Genomic DNA, 26,391 nt, shown 5'->3' with positions numbered 1-26,391 from the left:
GCACCTTCCCCATCTGATAGGAAAACATTTGGAAGGTGCCAAGTTGGGAAGCCTGGTTCAAAGTTCACTTTTGAAGGGGAAGAATCTGAAAAAATGCCAGATGCAAAATGTAAATTATGAGTCCCATTCAAAGATATGAAATAAGTCATCAATTATGGCAAACTCTCTCTCTCTCTCTTTCCCCCTCTTTCTCCCTCTCTCTCTTTCTCCCTCTCCCTTTCTCCCTCACTCCCTTTATCCCATGTATGAATGTATGTAAACTAAGTTAAACAGCTCTTACTTCTCGTAAGTATTACAGAATTACACTGAAAATTCAATTTCATTAATTCCACTATGAATCATTCCTGGACTGTACCCAGTTACTTTACTATTTGGGGGGAAAAATGAAAAAATGTCCTACCTGGTCAGTATTCCCTAGTTCTCTTTTGATTGCCTGTGGACCATGACAATTTTCTTTTGCAAATTTCTGGACAAGTTCAATGTGCCCAATATCTTCTCGTTCTTGAAGCTTGCACATAACTCCTGCCTTCAGCATTGATGGAAAAGGAAAAAGATATTTAAATCCACAATCCCAGGACATGACCCTCACAAACTTTTAACTTCACCAAAAACTCATCTTCTCCATTTCACCCTCTGAATTGTTCCAATTTTATGCTGAGCAAATCGTTGTTTCTTGCTTAAAAAAAAACAGGCACCAAACAGTCACACAACCTTCTCCTTCTATGTGATGCTTTCTCCTTAACATAACAGAGGCAATGTTGAACTAAATAAGCTGCTTTATGGATGCAGCTGATATGCAGGCAGTGCGTTTGTTCCCGTCAACTTGTTTCCTGTTACATAAGAGAACCACAGTAAAAGTTACAAATTCATTGGAAAGTTAGCCAAGAACAGGCCTGGAAAAGGATGGAGAGCAAGAGAGTCATTCCTAAAAATAACAGCACAAGTTTTTATTTCACACACTCCACCCTTTTTTATGTATAACATATAACTATTAAAGTATGTTAGATAAAAAAGACAAAATATATGTACATTATAGATATATGTATTTGATTTTTGTTGTTTCAGGCATGACCATCTATAAAAAATAAATGTTTTGTATGGAGATATTATCAAGTGTCTGTGAAAGATAACTAGCAGTATTTTTTATACACAAATGTCTCTATGTGCAAAAGAGACACAATTTAAGAATCTAAATTACATCTTTTCATATGGATAGCATAGTCATAAAGAACTTGGGCTTGTTACCAGAAAGCTCGAAATTCAAGTTACCCAGTAGACTGCAGAGTTCATTGGGTGATTCTGAACAATTATTCTATCTTAGTCAATCTCACTTCAGAGGGAATGAAGAGAAAACTCCACCTTAAACTTATAAAAAGGCAGAATATAAATGCAACAATAAACAATAAAATTGCTCCAGAGGTTTTGCCCTCTGTAATTTAAATCAGATATGAGAGTAGTAAAATACGAGGAATAATTAACTGCATTTAATTAAGAAATGCATTTTGTTTCTGTCATGATCCTGTTTACTCTTTGAAGTACTACAGAGTCTGGAAAACCAACTCAAAACTAAAGCCTATCCCAAAATGTATGTGCTACCTTTTTTGGTATCAAATTCCACATGTGGATCTAGTAGTAAATCCTAATATGTCAGGATGTTTATGTTAAGTAGGACGAAGGGAAAATGGTTGTGGTCAAAACAATGCAGAATGTATGTATTACAACTTGGTGCCCATCTTGCAATTATGACATAATCCTGTAGTCATGTAATTGACACTTGCAACCTTATTTGACAACTTCCTACAAGCAAAGTGAATGGGGAAATCAATGGGAGGTCTCAAGCAGGACTATATGACATCCTAACTTTGGTAACTGGCAAATATTCACTTAATGACAGCAACCAGAAATATAGCAGTTTCTGTCTCTAAGCACTCCAGTCACATGTCATGCTTTATTACCACATCATGTAGCAACAAAACTCCTGTCCAAATTACTAAGTGAAGGTTACCTGTTTTTCAAAGTGAAAATTTGAATATTTTGATTATAAAGTGAAAAAATGAACATTTTAAATAGATTTTCTACAAGTTCATTCCCTACAAGATTACATTTATCCATTATTTCTTTATCCTGCTTTTAATCACTAATTATACCATAATAAAAATTAATAGCACTTGAATAGATTCTGAGGCTGAAGGAGAGGTGGTTCAAAGTCACCTAACTGCATGATCATTAATGTAAGCTTTAATTATATTGAAGAAACCAGATGTCCTAACAATCTGTGAAGAACACTTGAAACAGGATAGATTTCTTCCTCAATTTTTTTTATCCCATCTTTATTATTTTTATAACTAACACAAGGTGGTGAATGTATCTAATATGACTTCCTCCTTCTATGTTTCCCATAGCCACAACTCTGTGAAGTTATTGGGCTGAAGCAGTGTCTGGCCCAAAGTCACCCAGCTGGTTTCATGTCTAAGGCAAGACTAGAACTCACAGTCTCCTGGTTTGTAGTCTGGAGCCTTAATCACTAGGCCAAACTGGCTTGAAAAGAAAAAAAGAATACTACAGTATAGTAATTCTATAGCACACAGCAAAATCTTGTTATCTTAATTATAGTAAAATGATCTCAGAAAATTATATTCTTAAAAGCAAAGTTATCACTAATAAATGAATAAGTCAAAAGTGATATAAAGATAAATAATTGAATCTCTTAAAGAAAACTGAGAAAAAAATTGTTGTCATCCCTTTAAGGTTAATATCACTAAAAAGGATTTTTTGTCCTCAGAACTATTCTTGCTTTACACTCAGACCTTCAAAACCTCTGCTGACTACAATAAAAATCACAAAACACTAATCTCAGTTTTCCTTAACCTTGAGATTTGCATTCCATTTATGAACTTGCAGATGCTCATTTATCACTTTGTAACTATTTGTATAACAAAAGAAACCCTACATGACAGTAAACCATGCAGTTATTTCTGCATATTTTATTAAATAAATCAGAATTGGTTAGCTTGGTGTATTAGGCTTACTATTAAATACAATGGTTTAGCATAAGATACAAATGAACAACATTATTATTAGTGTAATCTATAAATTCAGCTTCCTCTGTATTGTTCTGTCAGGTAAGACACTTTGAGACATAATGAGAAATTTAGAGAAGCAAAAAAAATATTAGGATTCTGATTCACACTTGGCAAACGAATAAAATCTACTGCCTTATTGAACAGAATGATTACATACACAATTGATAAATTATTACTTTGTAAACAGTGTTCAATAATAATTTTGTTTACAGGAAAAATACATTCATTAGTGCTACCAAATGGCCAAATATGCAAATTAATATCTGGCCTTGTGCTGGTCTTATCTGTTTCATCTCAGTTTAACACCCAATAATTTCTATAAAGTAAAAAAATATGGTGTATTAGCTAATATGCATATTGCCAGTTTTGTGAAATGTTCACAGTAGTTTTCAGACCAATTAAATGTCTGGATTCACTGAAATTGAAATACTGGTACTTTTGTTTTTTGTAATTCACTCGCATAATCTTGTTACCATGCTGCTTATTAGAGCAGATGAATACTTAATGAATTCCTTTGTTTTTAAATCTTGAACAACAAAACCTTGAAATAAGCATTTATATAAATTCAATATGGACAACAACAAAAACCAAACCTAATAGTCTGGACATGATGTGCAACCAAATGATAAATGTGTCAACTGTTCTTTAGTGAATATTATAAATTTAAAATATTCATTATATATTGAAATTAATAGCATGCTATTCCTTATTTATAGTTTTCCTAATATAGCTATTCCAATTTTGCCCTTCCTGGATAGATTGGTAGAAGCTCTGGACCAACACAATTGAAAGTCACCAGATGTAAGGAGTACGGTTACAGAAGAGAGGGATTAAAATTGCAAACGTGTATTTATTTATTCATATATTCAATTTATATGGCCACCCAGTTGATCTGCAAATCAGGGTGCATATATATTAAAACCAATTAATTAAAAACATATTTAAACATACCGGTACTTATCATTAAATAGAAGGACCAAAGAGTTAAGCTACCCTCTACTAATACTGAGAACTTCACAAATAGTACTTACCCAAAGCAGAAACAATCAACACAGTCTGTTATGATGCATCAGGTTTGATCTTATAAAATGTTACTACAATTACTGTCATCAGCCTTCTTCAAACAACATGAGCCAACTCCCATAATAGTGAATTAATGTGGCCTAATCCACTCCATCTGCTCATCTCAATTCAACATCAAGTTGAAGGCAGCTATCATACATCAAATAATAATTTGTCTCCAGTTTATTGAATTTTAAACAGTCAACAGGGGAAATTATCCATATCCTCAAGGGCTAGGTTGCCAAGTCCTTTAATTCAAAAGCACATCTTAATTAGTGGTGGAGTCAGCCGGCTACATAAAAATAAATGCAATAAGGTTTGAAGAAGGAATATTTTAAAAAAAGAAACACTGCTGGAATTGGCAAATGACAAAAGTCACATCATTTTTCTTCTTCTCAATTTTTTAAAATAATGTTCTTATTAAGCAGGTAGGATAAATTCCAGAAAAATAGCAGTGATGCAATTTCTTGCATGAATGGACAGGTAGCTACCATCTTGCAATAGAAATGCATTGTCCACTTGATAGGGACATATGTTTTTACCAACATCAGACTATATCTCAATACGAACCTTACCAAAGTTTGTTCCTTGGGCACAAGTGTCTACCCAGGACCAAATTTTACATTACTTTTCAGGAATTAAACTATAAACCTTTATCTTTTTACATTATTAAAGAGATTTAAGCTTTTCCTAAAACAACTGCAAATTTTATTGCCCCAAAATAATGTATTAATTCAGTTATATAATGTATTAATTCAGTTATATTCACCTTAATTCAAGAAATCAGAATATGACAGTACTACAAATTCATCTATGTAAAAGGATAAATGTAGAAGTATAATCACACACCTTATTTCCAAGAGGTTAGACCTTTAAATAGCAGAAAGTCCCAAACAAAATCATGTAGTTTTGTATATTATGTCTAGGAGGACTGTGGGGTAGTATACAAGTATTAGAAATGACATTTATAAAAAGGGGATTCCCAAAACTCTATTATGTATGAGTAATCATTCTCTACCTGTAAATCACAGATATCCTTCTGGTTTTTTTGCACTATTGCTTCTCCACTGCAGATGTCATAACTTTGATTCATTGCTAAAGAAAAAGAAAATAAAAGAGATATAAAAGAGCTTTTAACAGGAACTATAAAATCTAACATTCTATCTATATACCTGCCAGCAATTTTAAAAGCAACTTCTTACTACCACATTCAATATAATTCATCATCTTCAAGAAATATTTTGATTACAATTTTAGCTAATTATAGTTTAGTATGTAACTGTAGTAGTGTAGAAATAACCTCCTGATGTTATTTCTGTTAATTTGTAGAATTAACAGAAAGTACAAGCAATATTTACTGTATTTGATTATGCTTCTATTCTACTTTTCTTCCAGAGAGACCACTCGTATAGATACATATTTAGGTACTAAAAAGATATTTCATAGAAATTTATTAAGTTTCATTCCAGTAAAATAATGACAAAACACAAGTAAAAAAAAATAAAAAACAAGAAAAACAAAATTAAAACAGTGAGGTATCACTACCAGGTTCATAAGTGGGCAGTACTAACCACCAGGAAAAAATCTGGGACAAAATCTGTTGTTCTCAGTCGCCAGTGAAGCCCCCTTCCTCCTCCCCCCCAAGCTATGAGCCTGCCTTATTTTAAATCTCCCCTCTTTTTATCTTTACAGGAACTCCTTCAGGTGGTCTTGTCTGCATCTCATTTCCTAGGCATTTCCATCTTGAAGGATCCAGGAAGACAATGTTTGTGCCCTGGTGTTCGTCCTTTGGAACATCACGTTCCCTGAGGTTAGACTTGCTCTTGCCCTGTCATCTTTTGCGAGGCATTAAAAACCTGGGTTTGCCTTCTTGACTGGGATTGTAACATAAGAACGAATCCGTCTTATGACTGATTTGGATGTACTGAATGTTCTCAGCAGTTATTCTATGCTACTGATATTGTGTTTTTTAAAAAGAAATGGTTATTTTATCCTGTTTCTGTTAATCATTGTTAGCCACTCAGAGTCATATGCATATGAGATAGCAAGTGTAATATTTATTAAATATTTTTTAAAAAAAAATTACAGCCAAATACTTCACAGTTTTGTTTAATTCTTTTACTTCAGAATTGAGAATGTACTCTTTTTTTAAACCACATTCCAAATGACTCATATATAGGCCCAGGTTTGATTAATGCAGATAGGAATAAATATGGGAAGCCTCTGAGCTGCCAAACCTTCTCTTCAGTAGCCCATAAAAATGCCTTTAAAATTGTTTCAAAATCTTGAATTGTACAAATGCTTAAAATTTAAATACTCTAGAAAACTTTCCTGTAGCAATTCTTCAGAATCTTTGAGATGTCATAAGACTTCTAATAAAAATGCCTATTATGGCAACAGAAAGAATCTGCTCAGTGCTTTGTTGAAAGCAAAAGAAGGCATTTTTATAACTGGAATGCAAAAACTATAGATAGAGCCATACATCAATTCAATAATGCACATACAGGGTAACCAAAGAACAAAGAATTCAGTCAATTTTATTACAGCTACACCTTGCTTATACCTACGTTTTTTGCTTTATCATCCATTAATAAATACAAGGTAGAATGTTAAATAACATCAGCTTGCTGAAGTGTAATTTCAAATGCATTCAAATGCATTCAAATCTCCATAAGCCTAAGGAATTTAGGATGCTGATTTTTTAATAGCCACTTAAGAGATCAGGATGCTATTCCTTATTTTTATTTCATTATTCCCTTGTGGGCAGCAAGAAGCATTTTCCTTCAAGATTTTTAACATAAAACAAGTAATGGATTAAAGGTTTTTTCAAAAAGACTCTGGGTATGTTTTGTTTTGTTCTGATAGACGAGGACTCAGAGTGGTTTTTGCAATGAACGAGTTTATTGAATACACAACTGTCAACTGTCAACTGTCAAGTGTTGCAACCTTTTATAGTGGAACTATTTGAACTGTAACCAATCAGAGGTGTTTATTCTCCCGCTTCTTGCTAACTGCAGCCAATGATTGCACCGGAATCTCCCGCTCAAACCTAGCTCTGGTGCAGTCTGCAAAATCCCTTGCTTGCAACTATTTACATACACAACACCCCTTACCCCCCAGTTGTTGTTATTTCTGAACAAAATCCTTCAAGTATTTTGGTGGCCTATGGATTCTAGAAGGGTATCTATTGCCCTGACTGCTAAGGACACCCTTACCGGATTGTCTGCTTGGCTGATTGTCTCCATTGGACCCGTGCTCTTGATTAACTGGCTCTGGTACTATCCTATTGCTGTTTCGTGGATTTGGTTGTGTTAGAATATTGTCTGATCCTGGCCTACTCCGCAGGGGTATTTCCCAATCATACTGACTATATTGCTGTTGGAGGTTACCCGGGACTGAGTTGTTGTGCAAATCAGCAACCCCACTATCTGGCAGGTTGTTATCACAGAACCCATGTGTAGTGTTCCCCCCAAATATGCCTAGATCCCCTTCTTCTGGTGCGCACCCACTATTTCTCTTCCTCAACTGGTCTATGTGTCTCTTGCAGACCCTATTCCCTTCCCCCTCAATAGTGTATGTGTTCTGAACCAGCCCTCTTCTAGCAAACCCCTATTCAAAAGAAGAGACTGGAAAGCGTCCAAGGCTAAAAGGCTTCTGCCAAGATTTAATTACGCAGATAACAAAAACACTAGAGCTTGTCTTCTCAAGCGGAAAAGTTGCTTTCAGCAACCAGCCCCTCCCCAAACACTCCTTTTATAGAGAGCTCAGGGCGTGGTCTCCCTGTGCCTCCTCCCGAGGAGTCCCACATTCTTTCTTTGTTTGTTCCTGCTCGACTGCCTCCTGCGTCGGGCGTCCTTGAACAGGGCCAGCTGTGGGTCATCATCTTCCGCACTATCGGGCTCACGCAGCTGAGAAGAGGGCCCCGGCTGGGAACTCTGCCAAGCCTCCACGCCATCATCAACCGGTTCGTCTCCCACACGGTCCTCCTCCCCCTCATCTGAGTCATCCGACACCTCTGAGCCGGCTGCCGAAACCACAGGCTGGCCCTGAGTCACAACACTATCCCGCACCGCAGGGCCCTTCCCCCGGGTCTGCCGATCCGGATGCGGTCGGGATGGGAACTGTTCGTGAAACGCAGTCACCAACGCAGGGGCATGAACGGCGGTCGCGTCTTCCCATGTGAAGTCCTCCGGCCCGTACCCTTTCCACTCGATCAGGTACTGGAAGCGACCTTTCAGCCAGCGGGAATCCCGGATGCTGGCGACCTCGTACTCGGGGGTGCTGCCTCCATCACGAGTTCCTGATGGGGGAGGTGGCGAAGTGGACAGGCCGGTTGTTCGGGGACCAACAAGGACCGATGGAAGACGGGGTGCACGCGCAGGGAACGTGGCAGAGTTAAACGATAGGCGACCGGATTGATGACGGCCTCGACTGGGAACGGTCCAAGGTAACGGTGGTCCAGCTTCCTCGCCGGCCGAGTGGATGGTAGGTTCCTGGTGGACAGCCAGACCCGATCCCCCACCGATAGTGGAGGCGTATCCCTTCTCGACCGATCGGCGAACCTCTTGTAGTCGGCCTTGGCCTTCTCCAGTTGCCGTCGCACCAACCGATGGATCGCCTGTAACTCCGCCATAAATTCGTTCGCTGCCGGCTCCGATGAGTCCACGGGAGAAAGGGGGAAAAACCGGGGGTGATAACCCACGTTGGCCAAGAACGGTGTCATCTGCGTGGAGGTGTGCTGCGAGTTGTTAAAGGCAAACTCGGCTATGGCCAAATAGTCCACCCAATTGTCCTGCTGCAGGTTAACGTAGCAGCGCAGATACTGCTCTAAGATGCCGATGACCTTCTCGGTACCCCCGTCGGTCTGAGGATGATGCGCGGACGAGAGGCAAACCTTAATGTCCAACGCCCGCATCAACTCCTGCCAAAAGCGGGCTGTAAACTGGGCCCCCCTATCGGAGACGACTCTATCGGGAAGGCCATGCAGCCGGAACACCTGTTGGATGAACATGCGACTAGTGGCGCGAGCTGACGGTAAGCCGCGACAGGGGATGAAGTGCGCCATCTTGGTCAACATGTCCACCACCACAAACACTGTCGTGAAGCCGGAGGATGGGGGTAGATCCGTCAGAAAGTCCATGGACACAGCCCCCAAGGGTCTCTTGGGTGTTGGCAAGGGCTGCAGTAAACCAGGCGGGGCCCCTGTCGCTGACTTGGCCTGCCTGCAAGGAATGCAGGAGGTGACATAAGACTGGACATCGTGTCGGACTCGGGGCCACCAGAAGGTACGGGAGACCAGGTTCAGAGTCTTGAACAGGCCAAAATGCCCCGCAGCCGGGTTATCATGACACTGGCTGAGGACGAGTCCCCTGAGTGGCCCTCCTGGAACATAGAGCCGGTCACGATAATACAGGAGTCCATCCGCGACCGACCAAGGCGAATCTGGCCCCACCTCTTCCTTCCGCTGAGCCACCCACGCCTCCTGCTGCTGCGCCTCCCGGATCCGAGCCCGTATATCCACCGGCTCCCGCACCGCAGCAAAAGACTCGACGGGGATCACTGTCCTGGGCGGAAGCTTGTCTTCCGCTCGGGTGTATTCGGGCTTTCTGGACAGAGCATCCGCTCTCTGGTTGTGCCCGCTTGGTATGTACCGCACCCGGAAGTCAAACCTCGCAAAGAAGAGGGACCACCGGATCTGGCGTTGATTCAAATTCCGAGCGGTCTGCAGGCTTTCCAGATTCTTGTGGTCCGTCCGGACCTCGATCTGATGCCGCGCCCCCTCCAGATGATGCCTCCAAGCCTCGAACGCCGCCTTGATGGCCAGCAGCTCCTTCTCCCAGATGGTATAGTTGCGCTCCGAGGGGTTCAATTTCCGAGAGTGATACGCGCAAGGGAAAAGGGTACCGCTGGGCGTCGTTGCCTGGAGTAACACGGCCCCAATGGCAATGTCGGAGGCGTCCGCCTCCACGACAAACGGCCATTGCGGGTCGGGATGTTTCAAGATGGGCTCCTTCATGAAGGCGTCCTTCAAAGCCTGGAACGCCTGTTGTTCGGGGGCGTTCCACTGGAACCGAGTCTTCTTCTGCAGGAGCCGGGTGAGGGGGGCTGTCAAGGCAGCAAAGCCAGGGATGAATGTCCGATAGTAGTTGGCAAATCCAAGGAGTCGCTGAACGTCCTTCACGCGACGCGGGGGTTGCCAACTCTGCAACGACTCGACTTTACTCGGCTCCATGGCGATGCCCTCAGGAGAAATGCGGTGACCCAGGAAATCGATGGTCACCTGGTAGAACTGGCACTTCTCCAACTTGGCAAACAGCCGATGTTCCCGGAGGCGCTGCAGGACCTGACGGAGATGCTGATGATGCGCTTCACGCGACGGGGAGTAAATCAGGATGTCGTCCAGGTAAATCACGACAAACTGGTCCAACAGATCCCGAAAGATATCGTTCATAAAATGCTGAAACACAGCGGGGGCGTTGGTCAGGCCAAACAGCATCACCGTGTACTCGAAATGTCCATAGCAAGTACCAAACGCCGTCTTCCACTCATCACCCGGCCAAACCCTGACGAGGTTGTAAGCTCCACGCAGGTCCAGTTTCGTGAAGATCTTAGCCTCCCGGAGTCGGTCCAAGAGCTCGGGGATGAGGGGCAGCGGGTAGCGGTTACGCACCGTGATGGCGTTGAGTTTCCGGTAGTCACAGCAAAGCCGTAACTCGCCCGACTTCTTTTTGACGAAGAGCACGGGCGCAGACACTGGCGAGGACGAGGGCCGGATGAAACCACGAGCCAAATTCTTTGTCAGGAAGTCCCGCAATGCAGCCAACTCGGGCTCCGACATGGAGTACAAACGCCCCACTGGGAGAGGCGCATCAGGGACTAGATCAATGGAACAGTCATAGGGCCTGTGCGGGGGTAATTGGTCCGCCTCTGACTCGCTGAACACATCAGCAAAGTCGGACAGTTCGGGAGGCAAGGAAACCCCTGAGGAACCCTCCACCTGGCCGGCACAGATATGGCGGGTGTGGTCCACGCACTGCAAACTTGGGAAGGTGACCAAGTTCTGAGACCAATAGATCTGTGGATCATGCGCCCGGAGCCACGCCAGTCCCAAGACCACGGGGAAGTGCAGATCCGAAGTGACGTAAAACTGAATGGCCTCCACATGGGTACTGATGGCCATACACACGGGTTGCGTGGCGGCCGTAATAGGCCCGGACAGGAGCACTCGACCATCGATGGTCTCCACAAGCATGGGCGGATCCACTGGACACTGGGGAACAGCCCATTTGGCCACAAAGGCCGAATCCATAAAGTTAGTGGTAGCCCCAGAGTCAATTAAGGCATGGACCGGAATCCCCTCTGGCTTGCCAGGAAGGATCAGTCGTGCCTCCAGAATCAAATGCCGTGGAGGTTCACAGGCACCGTCGGAACGGCGTCGCTCGGCGTGGTCATTGTGGGTCGCCCGATCTTTCACACCGTCTAGATCGGGCTCGGGCCGTTTCCCGATAGCAAAGCAGGGGACTTTCTCGGGGCAGGCTTGGTCACAGACGCCCGCTGACGCTTCTTCGGGCAAGAAGCAGCCAAATGTCCAGGGTCCCCACAGTAAAAACACAACCCCTCCGATCGTCGTCTGTCCATTTCCGTCACCGATAGACGGGACCTGGCGGCACCCAGCTCCATTGGCTCCTCCCTCTGGACTGGGGGCTCACGCACAACAGGGGCGGCAGGGGTCTGTGGGGTGGCACGGCGACTCTTACGCTGCTGCAGCCGGGCATCGATCCGCAGACAAAGATGGATCAGCCCATTCAGGTCTGAGGGAATGTCCACGCGGGCCAGCTCATCCAACATCTCCTCTGACAAGCCATCCTGAAAGGCATCCACGAGCGCAGCCTCATTCCAGGCGGAATCCTGGCTAAGCAGCCGGAAATCGCTGATATAGGCCTGTAGAGGGCGCTGACCCTGCCTCAAAGCTTTCAGGCGTCGGGTGGCAGTCTGCGCCTTAATCGGGTCCTCGTACATGAGGCGCATATGGTCACAAAACCCCCCAAAGTTATCCAACAAAGGGCTAGGCTGTGCCAACAGAGGCGTGCCCCAACGAGCTGCATCTCCCGACAGAAGGCTCAACACGAATCCCACCTTATCTCGGTCAGTGGGGAAATCAGCTGCTCTCACGCTGATATAAAGCTGGCATTGTCCCAGGAAGGCAGGAAACAGTTCTGGTTTACCAGCAAATTTATCCGGCATAGCTATCTGACATTTCCTCCTGGGTGGGGGTGCAGCATGTACCTGAGCTTGCAGTTGTGCCACCTGAGCTGCCAGCAAAGTGAGTTGCTGGGTGAGCTGGGCATTCTCGGCAAGAAGCTGCTCCATCGTAGTAATAAGGGGTGGGTGGCTGAAAGCAAACTGTTCTGAACCAGCCCTCTTCTAGCAAACCCCTATTCAAAAGAAGAGACTGGAAAGCGTCCAAGGCTAAAAGGCTTCTGCCAAGATTTAATTACGCAGATAACAAAAACACTAGAGCTTGTCTTCTCAAGCGGAAAAGTTGCTTTCAGCAACCAGCCCCTCCCCAAACACTCCTTTTATAGAGAGCTCAGGGCGTGGTCTCCCTGTGCCTCCTCCCGAGGAGTCCCACATTCTTTCTTTGTTTGTTCCTGCTCGACTGCCTCCTGCGTCGGGCGTCCTTGAACAGGGCCAGCTGTGGGTCATCATCTTCCGCACTATCGGGCTCACGCAGCTGAGAAGAGGGCCCCGGCTGGGAACTCTGCCAAGCCTCCACGCCATCATCAACCGGTTCGTCTCCCACACGGTCCTCCTCCCCCTCATCTGAGTCATCCGACACCTCTGAGCCGGCTGCCGAAACCACAGGCTGGCCCTGAGTCACAACAGTATGACAGGGGCCCTAAAATTTCAGTGACCACCCCTGGAAACCATTTGTCCCCTGGTGCATAGTTCCTAGCCCAAATTAGATCCCCCACTTTAAATGTTCTATTAGGAATGTCCGGTTCAGCGCTTGCTGGAAGTCTGTCAGGGTGTAATCTGTCCAATTTGGTTGTTAGTCTTCTTCCCCACCTCATTTCAGCTGGACTTTTGCCCGTGGCAGTACATGGGGTCGTGTGTTGGGTCAGCAAGAACTCGGCCAGTCTTTGATGCCAGTCACCTCTGATGATCCTTTTTAAAGCGTCTTTTGTGGTCCTCACATTACGTTCTGCCAAGCCGTTGGAGGATGGGTGGAAGGGTGCTGATGTCTTGTGCTTAATCGAGTTGGCCTTGAGGAAATCCTGGAATTCAACAGAGGTGAATTGTGGCCCGTTATCAGACACGATTACATCCGGTAACCCATGAGTGGCAAAGAGGCCCCTTAATACCTGTATTGTTCTACCAGAAGTCGTAGAACTGACTGGTACTACCTCTAGCCATCTAGAGAAGCTGTCAACAACCACCAGAAACGTTAACCCTTGGAATGGTCCAGCGAAATCAATATGAATCCTGGACCAAGGATTCCTCGCTAACTCCCACTTATGCGTACGAATGTGTTGTTGTTCTGGCCTAGAGCGTTGGCACAGATGGCAATTGGCAACGCATTCCTCAATGTTGTTGTCCAACCCAGGCCACCACAAGTGGCTCCTAGCCAACGCCTTCATGCGTACTATTCCTGGGTGGCCTTCATGTAATTCTAATAGAATGGGTGGCCTGTGAATTTCAGGAATAACCACACGGTTTCCCCACAATAAACAACCCAAATGAACTGACAGTTCATCTTTCCTTCTGAAATATGGAATGTACTGGGCATCCGGATTGGCATTAGGCCACCCACTTAGAACCCAGGCCATTATTCTCTTTAAAGTAGGGTCAGTGTTTGTTGCCACAGCTATATCTTTAGCTGTTAAGGGCCAGTCTGGGATGTCCTGTAGGGACATGATTTGTCCCGCAGGGGCAGGGTCATCCTCAGTGATGTTCAAGGGCAACCTGCTCAGGGCGTCAGCATGACCCATGTCTTTGCCCGGTCTGTATTGAAGGGAAAATGAATATGCTGAGAGGAAAATGGACCACCTCAGCATTCGGGGTGACATAATTTGGGGAGTCTGTTTATCTGTGGTAAACAGTCCCAACAGGGGTTTGTGGTCAGTCAGTATGGTGAAGTTCCTACCGTAAAGGTAGTCATGGAACTTCTTTACTCCTGCCACAATTGCCAACGCTTCCCTATCAATCTGCGCATAATTCCTCTCGGCCTTGGTTAGTGTCCGGGAGTAATATGCGATTGGTCTTTGTATCCCTTGGTTGTCTAAATGGCTGATCACGGCCCCCACACCATAAGGTGAAGCATCACACGCTAGGTAAATGGGTTTATTCTCTATAAAGTGGGTTACAGTTGATTGGCTGGAAAGAATGTCTTTTAACGTTTGGAAACTAACTCTATGTTTATTCTGCCACTGCCAAGGAGCCTTCTTATCTAAAAGTCTGTGGAGGGGTTCTGCAATGGCAGCCTAACCCTAAATTTAATCGGGGGCCCTTTATATTTACCCAAAGACCCATCGAATACGTCTGCAAATTCATTGCAGACTGATTCGAGGGTCTTATTTTTAATTACTGAATTTATTCCCCCTACCCAAATGCCCAGGGCTGGGAACCAGTTAAGGCCAATTAGGCTAGTCCTATGCCCCTCAGTAACTATTAAATCTAAGACCCCTTTAAAGCCTTTAAATTTTACTCTAAGGCTAACCTTTCCTTTTATTTTTATGGGGCTTTTTTGAAAGTCTGTTAACTGAATTTTTGTGGAACTAAGTGGAATTTTCCTTCCACTTACTTGTTCAATCCTCTCCAGGGTTTCACTGGAGATTATTGACACTGAAGCCCCTGAATCTATTTCCATTCTGCAAGGAACCCCTTGCAGATGGACTATGATTTTTAATTTTCCTTCTGGAAAATTGCTGTTTTTCCCTTTTTTCCGGCGGTAGACACGCGCCACCTCCCCTAGATTTGGAATTTTAACCCGGGGACTAGGGGTCTCTTTGCCACTAAAGTAAGGGGTTACCCTACCTTCGGGCCACACATCGACTTCGTGCAGGCGGTTGTCCCGAGCGCGGCTCCTACAGATGGCCTGGATGTGGCCCGTCTTCCCGCACGCCCTGCACTTTGCATTTCGGAATCGGCAAGATGCTCGGGGATGGTTGCCTCCGCAGCTGCCGCACCGGTTTTGGCTGTCGTTGTCTCTCGGTCTGGTTGCGGTGTCCCTCCATGGTCGTTGTGCCGCGGTCGCCTGTCTTTGCGGAGTTGCGGGTTGTTGTCGGCGGTTTGGATCAGGCCCCTCACTTCTGGGCGATCTTGGCGCCAATTTTCCGAATCGCCTCGAGACTTCGGCGATGTCGTCTTCCCACTGCTGGTCCACCTCCCCGCAGTCCACATAGCCCTCTTGGTTGATCTCGGACGCCGCTGCCATGCTACTGCGGGGGGGGTCGCGATACCCGGTAGACTCGTACGTTAGGAGTTCGTCTATCACCTCCTGCAGATCGCTGGTAGGTTTGGCGATTATCCTGTTTTGAAGCTGCTCGTCACGCAAGCCCAGTACAACTCGGTCCCGAATTCTTATCTCTAAGTTATCGTATTTACACCGTACTGCGGCTTCCCTGACGGCAGCGACAAATTTTTGAATGGATTCCCCCGGTCTCTGGTTCCTTTTCTCAAAGATGCGGCGCCAAAAGAGCTCAGACCTCCTGGGGGTGAAGTGGACCTTTAGTTTGGCTAAAAGGTCGGCATAAGGCACGCTAGAGACTGGTTGCAGTTGACACAGTCCAACAGCGATTCTGTAGACCGGTGTGCCACAAATTGTCAATAATGCTGCCGCCTTTTTCCGGTCGTCGGTGATTCCGTTTACTAGCAGGAACCCTTCCACTTGACCGATGTATTCTTCCCAATCCTCGGGGAAGTTTGGGTCGAATTCCTTCAAGGACCCTATTTGCGCCATTCGGAGAATTTATTTCACCGCGGCCGCCGGTTGACTGTGACTCGTTTTCGAATCTGCCGCCTTTGCGCAACAATTCGCCGATTCTCTGGTCTTCTGTCTATCCCACCCTCGTCGCCAATTGTTTTGTTCTGATAGACGAGGACTCAGAGTGGTTTTTGCAATGAACGAGTTTATTGAATACACAACTGTCAACTGTCAACTGTCAAGTGTTGCAACCTTTTATAGTGGAACTATTTGAACTGTAACCAATCAGAGGTGTTTATTCTCCCGCTTCTTGCTAACTGCAGCCAATGATTGCACCGGAATCTCCCGCTCAAACCTAGCTCTGGTGCAGTCTGCAAAATCCCTTGCTTGCAACTATGTACATACACAACATGTTTTACTAACAAAATGGATTGCTATTCTTGCTAAGCAAGATTTATTTGATTTCTTCAATAAGAATAGTCTTCTCTGTCCATAATGGAAGATTCACTTGATGCATAATAATCATGTATTATTTCTTTCAGTTAAAATTAAGATTACTCCATAGTAATTCCATTATTGGCTTATACTTTTATTAGGTTAGCAGAGAAAAATCTTATGCCAAATTGAAATCTATGTAAAACAGAATTGAAATTAAATTTACTTCCACAAGATGGTTTACAATGGATTCAAAGAAGAAATCAAGAGTATGCCCTTGTCTATTATCAGAATTGGTTGTAGTATGTTTGAGGGAAAACTTGAATTATGCAGGCAATCTTTCATGGGTTTATGTCCAGATTCTAGTTCCAAAAGCATTTTTCAATATGTAGATTCTAAATTTGGTTTCAATATTAGGATTAAAGACCCTGCATAGAAATTGTGGATGCTACTGCTAACCAGTTATAAAAACATAGAGGGACTTTTAGCAGAAAGAGTAACCTGGAACTGAATACATGAAGAATGTATATTCAAGTATAAAAGGAATATTGGGTACTTTCACTCAAGAACAGGATATATTTCTCTATGCGTCTGTGTTTATCCCAGTATTAAAATTTAATCCATAGTCTCCCACAATGGCCTTCCCTAACATTACTATCCAGATAAGCTAGACTGGGAGGGAACTAGGTAGAAAAACACAGTTCTGCTATATTATACAAAGCAATTCTTAAATGTATTAGTATAGACTTCAGAGATAAAAATTTTAAACACAGACTAATTACTTATGCCCAATATATTCTGCAGTCAAACAGAATGGAACAATATAGCCAAGGAAAGTGTCAACTTCCTTTCTTTAGGTTTTACAGAGTGAACAATTAATATCAATGCTAACTACTTCGTAAAGCTGATACATAAAATGCAAGGCAAATCAATTGTTGGAAATGTTAATTGGAGAAAGCTTCCCCTCACTGACTCATACAGGAAAAGGACTCAAAGTTTTTAAAAAGATAACACAGCTTTCCCCAATGTTGCATATTCTGAATGTGTTGAATTATAAAATTTACAGCTAGCATGGAGACTAATTTATCCAGAAAGCACCAGGTTCTTTAAACTGAATTTTCCAATTATTCTATAGCTCAAATTATATGTACTCCTGAATAAAAAATATGGGAATATCTCATTTCCCACCAGCCATGTCAAATATGTATGTTAGGCATTATGCTCACTACTAAAGCACCAAACAAAAATTACAATACTAGCAAATTGTATTTATCACATAGCTTCCAAAATACCATTAACAATCCAAGCAGAAAACCACAGAGGAAAAGCTTAACAATGGTTTTGGGATTGTGAGATTTATGGATTGCTTTGAAAATAATTTAAGCAATTAAATAAGGAGTAGATAGTTAAACAGAAAAGGGAAACAAGATTACTGAATTAGCACCATTCATTGGTTGAATGTTTGTCCTTCGTCTCAAATTTTCATATTTTTAAAATTAATACATGTGTACAAAAATAGAGATGGTCCTCAACTTACAACTGTTGGTTCAGCAACCATTCAAAATCAAATTTGCTTCTAAACGTAACTGATACAAATATCTCATGCTGCTCGTTCTTTTTAGCTTTCACCTAATTGTGAAATGGGCATTGCTTTTGTCTATCCATTTCAAATTTTTAACAGCTTTTCCTTTGAAAATTTAATTTAATTTAATTTATTAATATTTCTATACCACCCTTCTCCCGAAGGACTCAGGGCGGTGTACAGGGCAAGAATAAAAACACAGAATTACAAAAGTTAAAAAGTAATTAAATACATGCCCACTAAAAAACAATTAATACATAGTAAAAACCCCAATAAAATGACAGTAAAAAAACCCCACCAATCCCCCCTCAGGCCAGGCCGGCTTGTTCGAACAAGTATGTTTTTAGATCGCGGCGAAAGGAGCGAAGATCGGGCGCCGTCCGGAGCTCAACTAGTAACTGGTTCCATAGTTCCGGGGCGCCCACAGAGAAGGATCTCCCCCTGGGGGCCACCAATCGACATTCTCTGACCGGTGGCACCCTGAGGAGGCCCTCTCTGTGGGAACGCACAGGGCGGAGGGAAGTTGACATGAAATTAGAAGAAATCCTGTTCTTCATAGAAAAACAAGGTTTTTCCCAACAGCAAATATCCCAGAGTTCCTACTTTGGACAACTTCTACAAAGGTAAATATTGGCAATTTTGAAAAATATACTTTGGTTCTTAGATAAGCAGCTTAAACAATGGAAATAAACAGCACCTTCAAAACTGAATCATGTATTTCAAATTAAGACAATGTACTAATTTACAAAGTATACAAATGCAGGCAAGCAGAATAAATCAATATTATAAAACAAGTTGTCCTTGATTTACAACCATTCATCTACTGACCATTTGAAATTACAACAGCACTGAAAAAAGTGACTTATGGCCATTTTTTACCCCACCCCACCCCAACCATTGCAGCATCCCCATGGTTACTTGATCAAAATTTCAATAGTTGGCAACATATTTATGATAGTTGTAGTGTCCCAGGGTCATGTGATGACCACCTTTTATTACTTTCTGACTAAGTCAATGGAGAAGCCAGATTCACAAACATTTGGCAAGAAAGTTGTAAAATTTTGGGCTCAATTTTGGTTGTAAGATGAGGACTACCTAAAATATAGCAAGCAAATACATCAAGTAAATATTAATTGGATGAATGAAAAGTGAAAAATATATGACATATTTCATACATTTCAGATGTCAAATATCAGCAATATTTTTTGTCATATTCAGAGCATCGGTTCTGTTTTTTCTTTCTGTGATTATATTCAACAATGTTGTATATAGTCAAAAACTTTGTATATTCACCTGATTTTCTTGCTTTCATAGCAAGAACAGCTGCCAGTTCTCTCTGCACCTAGCACATCAAGAAAATTGTGTTATAAATATATTGATAGAATACATAAACACATAAATTTATTTTACCATTTATGTTGTTTCATGGTTAAATACCAATGGAACTCCCACATTGTTTATCTACTGCCTATACAAGAAACAGTAGAAGATAGAATTTGCTCTTTCCAAAACCAGAATGGAGTTCAGCTTCAAGCCTAATTATATTTATTGAAATGTATGCTCCATTGGATGCAATAGAGCTGAACTATAGTATTAACTAAATAGTATTAGCTAACTTCAACAAGGTTGTGAACAAGCTATAAATCTAAAAAAAATTGGGTAAGATGTGGGGAAAATTTACAATTTTCATCACATTTGGCACACAGAGTTCCCTCATTTCATCAAATGTCTTCTCAGAGGTCACTCATCAACAACCTTGATTAAGCCAGGATAAATAGAAGAGTGTCTCCAACATAAATTTCACAAATAAGCAACTCAAACTGGCCTAACTTGTGAAGAAATTTGAAAGTCTAAAGATAAAGGATTGTAATGTTTTAATATATACCCTTTTAGCAGTTTCCTGATCTCTTAGCATCATCCATTGCCTTATGTACAACATTTACATATTATTTTAACTAACTGAAATAAACTATCTTTGACCAAAAGTGCAACCTTTGCAGTTATTTCCTGCTCTTGAACTAACTTGGCATTATTCAACACAGCTGTTCTCATTCAACAGTTCCTCGCCCTTCTATTGTTTGGAGAGAACATGCATTTCCTTTATTTACAGGTTTCAGTCTGACTCATCAAGAAATAAGTACTTAGAAAAAAGGACTTTTAAATGTACTTAACCAAAAGTAGACTCTGAACTGGCAAAAGAAAGAAGCAAAAAGATCATCTTGAAGAGCCACATCACTCACACACTATTAATTTATTTTAGTTTATGGAGTTACAATTCAATTAATATTTTACATTTAGATTATTATTGGTTAACAGTATTTAACTTAGCAAATGACTCAGTGCTTTTGATAAGCTGAGTCTGTTGATTCCATATAGGAGAAGTTTAAACAAACAAATGCATTTTTTTTATTTGTATATTACCTATTCCCTGAAGACTCTGGGCAGCTTCCAATCAGAAATACCACCAAGCAAAAGCCATCCTCAAAAACAATAATAAACTCACCCATAAAATAACCTAAATACAGAATCAAAAAATATAGCAAAAGAAATGTGTACAAAAACACAAGTCCGGCCATTTATATGTTCAAACACAGCATGCACTTTGGATAGAATAATCATGTCTTAACTGCTTTTCTGAACCCTGAAAGAGGAGCAGCTTAAAAGAAGGGAAGGAGAAGAGTATGGGGCTAGCCCAGTGGTGGGATTCAGCCGGTTTGCACCACTTCAGCAGAACTGGTAGCTTATTTGTTGTTGTCCAGGCCCAGAATGGACTTCTGGAAGCGGCATCCACACAGAGAACCAATTGTTCACATATATGAATCCCACCACTGGGCTAGCCATACCCTGTGCAACTTCAAGTAGCTGAGCTTCCCAGTTACAGCAACCAAGGAATTGTAATGGGTCCATGAGAAGGGAGTTACTGCAATAGGTCAAGCACCTTAGTTGTCGCTTTAACTAATGATCATGGTCTCCTCCAAACTGCTCATCAGAATCTCAGCCCCAAAGCACCTTCTGAAAAAACAGTAATTTTTTAATTATCTGGGACAGACTGATCTAACAGATCCTTCCTCACAGCAGAGGAAGTTGTACATTAAACTCCACAGCCATTTGTGTGTGAACTATCCATGATAAAGAACAAATTCAATGGCCTGCTCACATATGTAAGCTCCATCTGGCCCTTAGTTGTCTGGCCCACTCCAGACTCCCCACCAGGGAAGCTTGGTTAATGTGTCCCAACATCCCCAGTCTGGGAAACAAGATCATCACCTCAGCAATTAGGTCGAACAGCCTTGACAGAGTCATATGGATCACAACTACTACCACTCTACTGTATTTGCGGACCTCAGTTGATGCTAAACCTGAAACCCCAGGAGCAGACTTCCTAGAGATACTGTCCTGTCCTCTAGATTTTTGTAATATAAAGCAGAGGTAGCCTCCTATCCACAATTAAATTGTGGTTGAGGGTTTTTTTTTCCAATAGCAACAGAGAGGTAGGAGAAAAGCAAGCAAATTAGGAGGCAGAATTATGTTATCAGCTTAGAGTCGTTACATTCCCATAAAGAGTCCAAGTCCAATCCTTCCTGAATTCTGTTGACCCTTATCTAGCACCAGTTTAGCACTGATCTTTACTTGATTGGATTCTTGGGTATAGGCTTGAACAAATCTTCTGTGTCCCTACTTAATGAATGATTCTGATCCTTTGCGACCGACAAGCCAGAATCCTGGTTCTTGTGAAGAAGACTAAGAACCTTAGGGAGAGGATTAGTAAAAGCTATTAAACCCTCCTTCTCCAAGGGTAGCCTGCTCCCAGTGTTCCATTATACTTCTTAGTGACAACTATAAGCTCATTTCACTCATTTCTCATTTCACAAAAGCCCATCTTTGGTTACATCACCCCCTACAACCCAAAAATCTCTGCCATCTAGTACCTGGACCAAATCAGTCAAAATATTTCCAGAATTTGAAGCCCCTCAATCAGCCCACTAACCCCATTTCCACCTACTCCCCCCAAGCTCTTCTCATTCAAGATTCAAAGTTTTAAATGACATTGGGAATCCTAATGTCACCCAGATATAACTATATCTGGACCACTATGCGGTTCTCCAGATTTTGTTGAACTTTAGTTCCAATCTGCTTTTACAATCATAGCAAAATGTGAAGAATTATGGAACTTGAAACCCTACGGTACCTGAAGGACCAATTAACTGGTTTCTGATTTATAAATTAGTATGCTGTATGGAGAAGCAGTTAAGAAAAAATAAGTGCCAGGGCAGCATGATCACCTCCTTTTCTCTAACATTCCTTTTCACTCAAATCAACAATAACTTTCTTGATGACGGGTTGTAGGACCCTGAGAGATGGCATGCTTCAAAGAGGAGTATGAGGGGATTTTTATCAAGATTTTTATATAAAATTTTAAGGGGATCCGGGAGGGGGGAGGCCCAAGGGATCCAGAATGAACTTGGGGGAGTTCGACCCAGACAGCAGTCCAGACCATTGGAGGGTCACGGGGGGGGGGTAGGGGTTTGGGGGTGGACTCAGCTCCGAGTGAGGAGGGTCTTCCTATTTTGACAGTGATTGGGAGGGGCAGAGAGTGTGGGAGCAGAGGGCTTTATCGCAATTGGGGAACGGGCCACCACTGTCTTCAAGCAGTTGCCTGTTCCCACCCTCATGGCTCTTCTTGCTCCCCCGAGGGCATAGGATTGCAGGACCCTGGGCTCAGGTTGGTTTATTTCAACGCCAGGTCCATGGTGAACAAGGCTCCCCTCATACATGATCTTATTGAGGAGGAGAACATGGACCTCGCCTGCATCATGAAGACCTGGTTGGGCCAAGAGGGGGGTCCCCCTCTCACAACTATGCCCACCGGGCTTCCGGGTGCTTCACTAGCCGCGGGCCCAGGGCAGGGGTGGGGGGGGTGGCAGTTATTATTAGGGAGAGTCTTTGTCTGTGAGTGGCCACTGTCCCTCAGATAGGCGGGTGTGAGTCTCTCCTTTTGAAGTGGGGTCCTGGAGTTCAGTTGGGCCTATTGATTATGTACCTGTCTCCCAGCTGCGTGTCATCGGCCCTGCCCAAGCTCTTCAACATCTTGTCCGGGTTGGCGATTGAGTCCCCCAGGCTTATAGTTCTGGGGGATTTCAATCTGCCTTCTGCGGGTGAGGCATCTGAGTTGGCTTGGGAGTTCATGGCTTCCATGACAGCCATGGACCTGACTCAAGTAATTCAAGACCCGACCCATAATGGAGGACACACACTCGACCTGGTTTTTATCTCTGGACAGTGGATTAATGATCTGGGTAGGGGGGATTTAACCATCCAACCCCTGTCATGGTCCAATCATTTTCTTCTCCAGATAGACTTTCAGTATGCCACCCCGCACCGCTGGGAGGTGGAACTGACCAGGTGGTTCTGCCCCAGGTGCCTGATGGACCCTGAGAGGTTCCAGACAGAGCTTGGGACATTTCCTGCTTCCCTTGCTCACGACTCTGCCAAGGCCCTAGTAGAAGCCTGGGAGATGGCGGCTACTGGGGCCTTGGATAGAGTTGTGCCTTTGTGGCCTCTGACCCGGCACAGATCCTGGGTGGCCCCCTGGTTCACTGAGGGTCTCTGAGAGATGAAACGCCGTAAAAGACACCTAGAGGGCTGTTGGAGGTCCAGCAGATCCGAATCTGACCGAACACAGCTAAGAACTTATCTTAAGTCTTACCTAGTGGTGATGGAAGTGGCAAAGTGTGTATACTTTTCCACTCTCATTGCATCCGCAGATAACTGCCCAGCCGCCCTGTTTAGAGTGACCTGCTCACTGCTTAATCAGCGACCGAGGGATGACCCCTTGCAGGGTAGGGCTGAGGAATTTGTACAGTATCTGCAGGACAAAATCACTCAGATCCGGGCTGGTTTGGACTCTGACTGGGTGGAATCCGGCAGAGTGGAGAGGACAGGTCTTGGTTATACCATTTGGGGTGAGTTTGACCCTGTGTCTTTGGATGATGTGGACAGGATCATGTGTAGACTGAGCACTACAACTTGTCTATTGGACCCATGTCCCTCCTGGCTGGTTTCAGCCGCCAGGGAGGTGACAGGGGGCTGGCTCCAGGCAGTTTTCAATGCTTCATTGATAGACGGTGTCTTCCCCTCCGCCTTAAAAGAGGCGGTGGTGAGGCCCCTTCTTAAGAAGCCTGCCCTGGACCCAGCCTCCTTGAATAACTATCGTCCTGTCTCCAACCTTTACTTTGTAGTGAAGGTTGTTGAGAGTGTTGTGGCGCATCAGCTCCTACAATTCCTGGATGAAGCGGACTATCTGGACCCGCACCAGTCTGGTTTCAGGCCTGGTTACAGCACAGAAACAGCATTGGTCGCACTGGTAGATGATCTCTGGCGGGCTCGGGACAGGGGTTGTTCCTCTGTCCTGGTCCTACTTGACCTCTCAGCGGCTTTTGATACCATTGACCATGGTATCCTGCTGCGATGGCTCGGGGGATTAGGAGTGGGAAGCACTGTTCCACAGTGGTTCTCCTCCTACCTCTCGGACCGCTCAGTTTGTATTGGCAGGGGGGCAGAGATCTACCCCGAAGCCCCTCACTTGTGGGGTGCCTCAGGGGTCGGTTCTCTTCCCCCTCCTGTTTAACATCTATATGAAGCCGCTGGGTGAGATCATCCATGGCTTTGGGGTGAGGTATCACCAATATGCGGATGATACCCAGTTGTTCATCTCCACCCTGAACCAACCCAGTGATGCCCTTGACGTGATGTCCCGGTGCCTGGAGGCGGTATGGGTCTGGATGGGAAGGAACAAGCTCAGGCTGAACCCCTCCAAGACCGAGTGGCTGTGGATACTGGCATCTCGTATTGTCCAACATGTTCCATCTCTCTTGATGGGGGGGAGGTATTGCCCCCCTCAGAAAGGGCCCGCAACTTGGGTGTCCTCCTGGATTCATGGCTTAACTTGGAGGATCTAACTGCTGTGACCAGGGGGGCCTTCGCACAGGTCCATCTGGTGCACCAGTTGCGCCCCTTTTTGGACCGAGATGCCCTATGCATGGTCACCCACGCCCTTGTCACTTCTCGCCTGGATTACTGCAATGCTCTCTACATGGGACTGCCCTTGAGGTGCACCCGGAGGCTTCAGCTGGTGCAAAATGCAGCCGTGCGGGTGCTTATGGGAGTTTCTCGATACTCCCATGTTACACCACTCCTGCGCAAGCTGCATTGGCTTCCGGTTGCCCTCCAGGTGCGATTCAAGGTGCTGGTAATTACTTTTAAAGCCCTACATGGCTTAGGCCCGGGGTACTTGCGAGACCACCTGCTGCCATTGTCAACCTCCCATCACCCGGTTCGCTCCTACAGAGTCCGCCTCCTCAGGGTTCCGTCGGCTAAGCAATGCCAGCTGGCAACCCCCAGGGGGGAGAGCCTTCTCTGTGGGCACGCCGACCCTCTGAAATGAGTTGCCTCCAGAGATGTGGATGGCCCCTGACCTTCGGTCCTTCCGCCATGACCTGACGACATGGATGTTCCAACAATCGGGCCTGGACTGACTATAGTTTTAAATTTGGTTTTATTAGGTTAATTGTTATGTATTTATTACATTTCCTGTTTAATTCTTTTTTAAATTTTGAATTTTATGTTTTTTTAACTTTTTATTATTGTGAGCCACCCTGAGTCCTTAGGGAGAAGGGCGGCATATAAATTTAATAAATGCAATTCAATTCAATTCAATTCAACTGTTTTCACAATAACCTAGGCTGATGTGAAAGCAATTCCCTAATTTTATTCAATGTACTGATTAGTGTAATGCAATGTTTTTCAGACTCAGAAACTTTAAGATGCTTACACTTCAATTCCCAGAATTTTCCAATCAGGATACTGACTGAAAAATTTTGGAAGCTGAATCCACATATCTTAAAGTTGCCAAGCTTATAAAACACTGCTCTATTGGAGCAATATCTGGTCCATTCTGCAGTATTTAATCTTTCTGCCTAATTCTGGCATAAATATCCACAACAGGAATAGGCAATGAGCTGTTCCCCAGATCTTTGAGCCTAGATGTCTCCAGATCTCTGATAAGTGCTCATTATATTGCCTACTTTGCTTCTATCTATTCCAAATATAAAGGTTTCTTCTGCATAATTGCTAAATAATTTATTCTTTAGTTTTAGAATGCAATGTCAGTTTATGCCCTTGCCTTTCATGAAAAAAAGTTCATCCTCAATTGGTTCAATTTTATTTTAAAATATTTATATCTAGCTTTTTCTTCATATTAGGACTAAAATATAAATTTAACAAAGACAGCATTGAAGTTTTAT

At 43.7% G+C, this 26,391-nt stretch overlaps 1 protein-coding gene across 1 annotated transcript in view; it reads right to left on the bottom strand.

Annotated features, from left to right (window-relative positions):
• The window catches only part of RAPGEF5 (Rap guanine nucleotide exchange factor 5), a gene marked incomplete at its 5' end in the record, with an annotated part of 141,059 nt that overhangs the window by 79,221 nt on the left and 35,447 nt on the right, over positions 1–26,391 (bottom strand). Inside the window, 3 exons of the mRNA XM_081342998.1 lie at positions 401–526; positions 5,164–5,240; positions 19,382–19,430. Coding sequence (XP_081199124.1) covers positions 401–526; positions 5,164–5,240; positions 19,382–19,430 — 252 coding nt within the window. The remainder of the gene's footprint in view (positions 1–400; positions 527–5,163; positions 5,241–19,381; positions 19,431–26,391) is intronic.

Source organism: Vipera berus (genome assembly GCF_964194415.1).
Source record: "Vipera berus genome assembly, chromosome: Z".
Taxonomy (NCBI): domain Eukaryota; kingdom Metazoa; phylum Chordata; class Lepidosauria; order Squamata; family Viperidae; genus Vipera; species Vipera berus.
Note: the sequence above shows the minus strand (reverse complement) of the source record. Positions and strands in the feature narration are given on the sequence as shown.